Source organism: Triticum urartu, chromosome 7A (assembly GCF_056163025.1).
Source record: "Triticum urartu cultivar PI428250 chromosome 7A, HENAU_Tu73, whole genome shotgun sequence".
NCBI lineage: Eukaryota > Viridiplantae > Streptophyta > Magnoliopsida > Poales > Poaceae > Triticum > Triticum urartu.
In genome coordinates, this window is record NC_141879.1 from 526117069 (window position 1) to 526125870 (window position 8802).

Consider the following 8802-nt stretch of genomic DNA (forward strand, 5'->3'; position numbering starts at 1 on the left):
TGGAAATATGTACAAATGTAACCTTTAAACATGATTAAATATTTCTCTATATTTTTCAAAAATTGTGTTATCTCGTGCATAGAACGTGTCCATATAAATAAAAAAATGTACAGATGATCCGTTAAACAATGTTCCAAACAAGTTTAAATTGCAATTTGAAAACATAGTTTAGTTGGTTTGATTCCGTTGGAGAGTTAAATTTTACAAGAAGTTTGCAGTTTGACCATTTCTGAATTTGGTTAACACTCTCATCAATTTCACATATGTTTCATACATGTGTTCTCATTGGGCATGTATTTCACACAAGTTGCATGCATATTTCAGTCATATGTTTCTCATTAGGCCGTGAAGTGAAAGATGGACCGTGGCCCTTACCCCTTCATCTCGAGTTTGGTTAGGATTTTGTGTCATGCTCAGGAAGACGAGATGACGGCGGCTCCCTAAAGATAGAATAAGGTTCTCCCCGCCCAACCCACGTTTCGGTGGTGCATTTAGCATCGTAGGAGGGCGCATGAAGATATGTCTCTGACGGATCTCTCGGGATTCAGTCAGTGGTTGTGTTTGGTGGTTCTGCTCAGATTCGGCCTTCGTTAGTCTTCGTTCTTGCGTCTACATGTTTGTTCCTTCGGATCTACGGTTCTATTCATCAAAAGTGGTTGCTGCTCTGGTGCGTTGGTCATGTCGGGCCTTAGCAGGATGAATTTCCGACTGTCTACTACAACAAGTTTCGCCCAGCTTTAGTCGGGGTGGGGCAATGATGGCAGCACGTCTTCGGCTCGCTTCAGTCCTGGTAGTCATCGGTAGGTGGTATACGGATCTGGATGGTTTTTTTATTTTCGGTGTCCGTTGTACTGCTATGATTGATGATGAATAGATCGAGAGTTTTGCCGTAAAAAAAGTGAAAGATGGATAACTATGAAACCCTATAGGATTCAAGAGTGCATAACATTTCAAAATTTCAATCATGTGTTTTTCTTTTCCATATATTTTTGTATTTTGGGAACATCATAGACCAAATTAAAGAAGGCCTAATATTATTGCTAGATGATTTGGAGGGAAACAAATACAACAAGGACGCGGAGTACCTGCTCCCGATTTCAAATGCTCCCTACTGAGTAGTAAAATAAAAAAAAGTAAACAAAATAAAAAATCTGAATTTGTTGTGCTAAACTTTGACAAATGTTTTGTGTGCTTGCGAAAATTTATCATGAAATGACATGTGGAAACCGTGGCAAAAAGAACCGATGCTCCAAAAATGCTATTTCTGGAAGCATTTTGGAGTGTTATTTTTTTTTTGCCATGGCTCCCATCAATATCATTTTTGCTGAATTTTTTCAAGCACACAAAACATTTGTCAAAATTTGATACAAAAAAATCAGATTTTTTTTGGCCTTTACTGTCCATCCAGGCTCAAGCTCGGGAGCAGAAGAGGACTCTCGATACAGCAATACTTACACCCGGTTCAAGAGTCTCTTAAAGCGTGTTTAACGTACAGGTTTCCTCTGTCTGAAAAATGGCCTACGCGATCGAGCGATCATGGTGACAAGCCATGAGTAACAAAATAATCGATAGGAGTAGAAGCTCAGTGCAAGGTAACGGTCTACAAGAAACAAGGGAGGAGGTGAGAGAAGGCCGGCCTAATGATACATATGCATGCTTAGCGGCAGGGCCAAGGAACAATAATTCAGCATGCATGGTTATCTGAAAAGACGGCCCTAGTCACCCATAGCATCATATATACTCTTGGTAACTTCACATGCAGGCTGTAACTTTCTAACACAAGCGGCTGATACAATCATCACCCATCCTCCTTGTTTGGTCCAGATCCCAGGCATTCGCTAGCTTCGGCAGCACAACTGTGCACAAGCGAACCGCACCGAAGATCCTTTGGTCTTTGGACCGTAGGATTCTTGCAGGAGGCCGTTTGTTTTCTCCTTTAGGAAACGTGGAGATCTCGGTGGTGTTCATCATAGCAGCTCCACCGGCAAAACAACAAGAAATATATGCACTATAGATAGGCAATTTTATGTTTAGGCGCATGCAAAACAAGCTAAGCATGTGCAACAGGCAACAGCCATGCATGGGATGATCATCTGTCATCAGTGGCAAGAACATAGCCGTTAATGAGAGAGAGATATATCATTGCTTACCTTTTTGTATCAAAGGAGACGGGGAAGGGGGAAGATAAACATCATTACCGATGAATCTACTAGTAGTTCCATCAAGCAACAGTTCTTGGCAGGCCTTGGTAAGTGTGCACCTTGCATTTTGATTTTGGGCTGGCCACTGGCCAGACATGTTTAGGGTCTGTTTGGAATGCAGCCCGCGGCTGCGGGCTTCCCTGCCAATTTTCGGGAGGTGACCACTATCATGGGTGTCCGTCTGGATCACATCAATATTTTGGATCCATTCCAAATTTTAGTTGCTTGGCTCAACATTTACACTGACGTGTTGGCGAAATTGCGGCGAAGAAATCCTTCAACAAACTATAGGTGTGCCTGAATTCGACGTGGCTGGTGGGAGCATGGTCCAAACTACTCACTCTTCATGCTCTCTGAGCCTCTTTGGTTCGCAAGATGCTCACGAAGCAAGAAGAGAAAGACATAAGAGTTCAAATCCATGGCATGTCAACTCCAAGTGAAAACACAACAATTAAGAAAGTTTGGTTGCATCATACAAAAGATATATTCTTAAAAGATTATTGGGTGCATACTATAGTTATCAGGAAATTTCTATGAGGTTGGACTCAATGACTTTTCTAGGGCCCATTAAAGTCTCAGTTGACTAAAATCTAAAGTTGAGTGCAAGTTGCACCTATTTTCACTGAACTGAAGTTGCAATTTTCTCAATTGATTACGACTTCCAAAAAACTCAATTGATATATACACTTAGCAAATATTTTTCAAAATTACATGCAAATAGACTATAGGAAAACTTCTTAATTCCCAATCCTAGAAACCTACCAAGTCCAGTAGAAAATAAGAAATGGGAACTTCTAAAATTCATATGAAATGCGGATATTCAATTATGCCCCCGAGCTCGTACTTTTGGGTGAACGGTAGAAGGCTAAATAGTTAATAAAACTAAATTTTCTTTTGATAAAAAACCATTTCTTGTATTCTATATGTGTACAAATTTTCGTGAAAAAAGACATATGGCACGACCTAAAAAAAACCTACACTAAAAAATAAACACATGTTTTTTTGTCAGATCACAACACCCGTCTTTCTCCCAACAAAACCTTGAATGCTTGTTTCTAATAACATAATAAATATAATCACATGTAACGTCATTTTTAAACTTTCATCCATCAAATCAACCTTGATTCACCCCACACATATGTAGCACAAAATCCCCATTCGTCGAACGCCGACTTTACTAGAGGCTAAAGCGCGCTTCGCTGCGTCGTTCTTCGTTGAGGGATTAATTCTTTCTTCTCTAGTACTAGGTTACTGAGGTTGGTTCATTCGTTTCAGTTTTATGTGCACATTGGCTTCGAATTTAATTATGTTTGAACGATGCTTTTTTATTTGTATATCGCGCTGGGCTGTTATTGGAAACAATATTTGTATTGATAGAAGTGTGGAGTTGTTCAAAGTATGGTTGTAGTGTCCTTACACGTTTCGGCCTAGGGTTCAGCCGATGGTGGTTGTATGAGCCCCCTGGGAGCTCTTATTCCAGGCCGAAACCATGGAATTGCTGCTATAATGCTCACACATGCCAACCCATGTAGCTCTCGGCTAGGCTCTCTGCTCACCTCGGCTTGCTTAGCTTTTTTTCCTACTAGCTCAGAGATTAGTTACTCTCTCCATTCCAAAATATAATGCGCCCGCGCTTCCTGAGGTCCAACTTTGATCATAAATTTAACCAACGAGACCAACTGCGGCGGGAGAAAAAATTATATAATTGAAAACTTCTTTTGAATACGAATTCACTGATATAATTTTTGCTCCCGCCGCAATCGGTCTTGGTAGTTAAATTTACGGTCAAAGTTAAAGCACGTGGATAGAGGAAGCACTACATTGTGGAATGGAGGGAGTATCTTTTTCTATTTAAAAATTCAGTCAAATCAAAAGATGGCATAGATTTTTCAAAAATGTGTTAAATAAAAAAAAAGAAATTCTGCAAATTTAGAAAAGGTTCCTGAATTTAAAACAATGTTCGCATTGAAAAAAAGGTTTGTAAAATTAAAAATATTGATTAACTTTTTTAAAACGTGATAAATTAAAAATATTCATGAATTTAATAATATTATTGGATTTTTTAGAAAAAAATTCATGAATTCAAATGTGAAACAAAAGATAAGAATAAAAAATAGAAAAGGAAAAAATGAAAAAAAAGAGCATGAAAACCAGTAAAGAAAACACGAAAAAAAAGTAAGATGCAACTCAATATTTTCTGTAGCCTTTTCTGAACAAGAAAAACTTTCAACGCGTTACGGTGATGTAGATGTGCATTACTCTCAATGAGCGACACCCCCCCTTACAAGCGGGGCTCATAGCGACCCTACAACCCCATGCATCATAAGGCTTAAAATCAAGGGGACTTAGTATCTTATGAATAAATTGATAGGTTCCAAACTATTAAAAATAGATTGATAGGTTGTCGTTAGGGTTCAAAGAAATTGGAGGGTTTTTGTTCGTATCCAGACACTCAAGAGAAAGTATCCCTCAATTTTTTAGGATATTTAACCAATAGCTTCGAAAGTCAATACTACAAAGTGAAGAAGACTAATCCCGCCTCTCGCGAACTCTCAACTAGGGTTTCCATGCCTCTCGTTGGCGCTGCCACCGGTTCACCTCATCTCCTATGGGCTATGGTCTTTGAACCATGGAGGTGAAGTGGATCCTGACCCTAGCCGGCGGGAAGGCTCCGTTTTTTAGCTGTTTTTCAATTTTGTTAGGGTTTGTGTCATATGCTCGAGAAGGCGAGACGACGGCGGCTTCTTGAAGATGAAATAAAATTCTTTCCGCCTAGCCACCATCCCTCATCGGACGGTGTGTGGACATGTGTCTTCGGCGGAGCTCGTGGGATCCAGTAGGTGTTTGTCTTCTGTGAATCCGTCTGGATCTAGTCTTCGTTCGTCTATGTCTGTGCGCCTGCAGGTTGGATTTTTTCAATCTATACTTCTTTTCATCAGTGGCGGGTGCTGTTTTTGTGCGTTGGTTACGTGGGGTCTTAGCACGACGATTTTTTTTTTGCACGACGACCTACCGACTGTCTACTACAACAATGTTTGTTCAGTTTCAATGAGGGAAAGGCAGCGACAACGGTGCGCCTTCAGCTCGCTCCAGTGATTGTAGTCGTTGCTAGGTGGTCTACGGACATGGATGTAATTTTTATTTTTGATGTTCTTTATACTACCTTAAAAGTTGATGAATATATCGAAAGTTTTTTTAGCTTCGAAAGTCAAGAAGGCAGAAAAAAAGAAGAAGGGAGAATTGGCGTACCAGATCAACCATCCTCATTCTGTCCACCTGACTCCACTCTTCCCAAGTCCACGATCGAGATGAGAAACCAACAACTCCTCGCCCCCATGTCATGTTTCTGGCACACACACTGCCACTATCCCAGTAGGCAGCAGCTATTAAACCAGCTCACACACATCCCACCCAGAAAAACCGAAAAGCAGAGCCGCTCCCCTGCACTGCACGGCGCACTGCTCCATTCCTCCTCGTCCTCCTCCTTCAATGCCGGCCACGGTTCAAACCTCCCGGACAATAACTGCGCCGCGCCCGTACTAGGTAGGGAGCACACTTCAAGTGCTCGCCCACCATGCCACCCCACTCCCACGCCCGCCGCCTCGTGCTCTTGCTGCTGCTGGTGCTCTCCACCACGGCTCCCGACCCCGTCTCCTCTTCTTGCGCCGGCGGCGCACGGGACGACGCGGCGATCGTCGCGGCCGCGTTCCGCCACGTGCGCAACTTCCGGCCGCAGGCCGTGCCGGCATGCCGGCCCGTCCGCGAGCTGCGCCTCCCGTCGCGGAACCTGACGGGCGCCGTGGCGTGGGCGGCGCTCGCGAACCTCTCCGCCCTCGCCGCGCTCGACCTCTCCGGCAACGCGCTCCAGGGCGCCATCCCCGGCGGCTTCTGGCGCGCGCCGGCGCTCCGCGCCGTCGACGTGTCGCGGAACCAGCTCGGCGGCTCGCTGCGGGTCGAGCCCAACCCGCGGCTGCTGTCCCTCAACGTGTCCGGCAACCGCTTCACCGTCGTCGCGGGCGTCGACGGCCTCCCGGGGCTCGACGCGCTCGACGTGTCCGCGAACAGGATCCGCGCGGTGCCGCAGGGGCTGAGCCGGCTGACGCGATTGCGCCGGCTCGACCTCTCCCGGAACGCGATGCGCGGGAGGTTCCCCGGCGACCTGCCCCCGCTCGATGGACTCCGCTTCTTGAACGTCTCGTACAACAACCTGTCCGGCGCGGTGAACGCCAGCGCGGTGAAGAGGTTCGGGCCCTCGGCGTTCGTCCACGCCGGCAATGCTTCGTTGGTGTTCTCGAAGGACTCCCCTGCGCGGCCCAGGCGGCCTCCGCCGCCACCGCGAACAAATGGAAAGAAGGATCACGCGAGGACGGCAAAGAGCACGGCAACGAAAACGAAAAGGAAGAAGCATCTGGGCGTGGTCGCCGTGGCGATCGTGTGCGGGGTGGCGTCCGTGATCGTCCTGCTCTGCTTGGTCGGATCCGTGGCGTGCGGGGTGGTGAGGTGCCGGAGCAGGAAGCACGGAGACAAGGAGGCGGAGGAGAAGAAGGTGCAGTGGGGCGAGAAGGAAGAAGACGAGGTGGTTGTGGCGGCGGCAGCAGGAAAGGGGGCATCGGCCGCGCCGGTGGTGCTCTTCGAGCGGCCGCTCATGGAGCTGACGCTGGCCGACCTCGCCGCGGCCACTTCCGGCTTCGGGCGCGAGTCCCAGCTCGCGGAGCGCGGTGGCCGCAGCGGCGCCGCGTACCGCGCCGTTCTGCCCGGGGACCTGCACGTCGTCGTGCGCGTCGTGGAGGGCGCCATGGCCGGGGTCGGGGAGGACGACAACCCGGCCGCCGCGGCCGCGGCGTTCCGGGAACTCGCGCGGCTCCGGCACCCCAACATCCTTCCGCTCATCGGATACTGCATTGCAGGTGAGTGCAAATTTACTTTGGATTCTTTCTTTCTTTTCTAGTTGGAGCAGTTAGGTTCGGTGAGCAGAGCACCATAAAAGTGTTGGCTTTTGAAATTCGAACGCCGGCCATTGATTGCAGGGAGGGAGAAGCTGCTGCTGTACGAGTACATGGAGAAAGGCGACCTCCACCGGTGGCTGCACGAGCTGGAGCTGCCGGCGGGGCGGCCGGACTTGGACGACACCGGCGGCGACATCTGGGAGGCGGCGGAGGACAGGCGGTCGATATCCGACTGGCCGACGCGGCACCGGATCGCGCTGGGCGTCGCCCGGGGCTTGGCGTTCCTGCACCAGGGGTGGGCCGGGTCCGGCCGGGCCGTGGTGCACGGCCACCTGGTCCCGACCAACGTGCTCCTCAGCGACGACCTGGAGCCCCGGATCTCCGACTTCGGGCACCTCAGCGGCGGCGACGGCGACGACAACGCGACGCCGGAAGCGGACGTGTACGGGTTCGGCGCGCTGGTGCTGGAGCTGATGACGGGGCAGGCGAGGTGGGACGAGGCGTCGGTGAGCTGGGCGCGCGGGCTCGTCCGCGACGGCAAGGGGCTGGACATCGTGGACCCGCGGGTGCACGGCGGCGAGGCGGCGGAGCGGGAGATGGTGGAGTGCCTGCGCGTGGGGTACCTGTGCACGGCGCACTCGCCGGACAAGCGGCCGACGATGCAGCAGGTGGTGGGCGTGCTCAAGGACATCCGGCCTCGCCCGCTCGACGGCGGCGGCGACGCGTGATCATGCCATGCACTGCCAGTGTGCCGCGTGTGAACTGCGTGCGTGGCTCTGCCAGCCACCATCACATGCCTCCGCTCGAGTGCACCAGCACCATAGTACACGTCACAGCTTTTCCTTTTTCTACTGTATGTATGATCGGCAGGCCTCGTACGATGTGCAGTAGCGGTGGCGATGGGGAACATTTGATTTCAAACCATTTCTCACATAAATGCGTTCCCGCCATTGAATTGCAAAAGCTTGCACCGCAGGAGCATGAACACCGTAAATGCGTTCCCGCCAAAATCATGGAGAAAAGAAAACATCCGACAATAACCAACGGGTGGTATCACTTAGTATCCAAGTTCCAACAGGATTAGGAGGAACAAGAGAAGGTGCATCGTACTGCTACCTGCATGTGGAATCCATATGGCGTGGTACAAAAGGTGAGATCGAGATCGAGGTGGGGAGGACGTAGGCAGACATGCTTTACGAGTATGGAGTGGCAAGATATTGCTAAACTAGCAAAAGAAGATGTAAAACGAACATGGGTTAGTGGAGAGGAATGCGAGGTTGTTAAAATGTTTGTAAGGCTGGGAGTCAGAGATCGATCTCACTGGGGTTGGTTAGCCGCCTCGGCGCTTTTAGGTTTGTGAGGCCACACCACACATGTACGCGAGAGTACAAATGGTCAAGAAAGGGCTGGATCTTGTCGGGTTGCCGCTGGATCCTTGTGGGGAGGGACAGTTCAGGTCAGCGATGAGGTCTTGTTGGCTTGCTTCCACCGGTAGGTAGCAGGCACAGTGGCGATTCTGTCACGATGCGGGTGTGGGTCTAGGAGAGGAACGACTAAGTTGGAAGCACACCAAAGATGAAACTGTGTAGTACGTAGTACGTGTCTGTCGTGACTTCTCGGTTATTGTAACGTAAAAGTCACTTCTTCTCGAAAAA

General features: G+C 48.9%; 1 protein-coding gene across 1 annotated transcript; it reads left to right on the top strand.

Annotated features, from left to right (window-relative positions):
* The first annotated feature begins 5563 nt into the window (after nt 1–5563).
* On the top strand, nt 5564–8084 carry MEE62 (Leucine-rich repeat protein kinase family protein). Its single transcript, XM_048684567.2, has 2 exons — nt 5564–7108; nt 7229–8084. Exons 1-2 carry the CDS (start codon nt 5776–5778, stop codon nt 7873–7875), a joined length of 1980 nt encoding a protein of 659 aa, XP_048540524.2. The 5' UTR covers nt 5564–5775; the 3' UTR covers nt 7876–8084.
* The last annotated feature ends 718 nt before the right edge of the window (nt 8085–8802 follow it).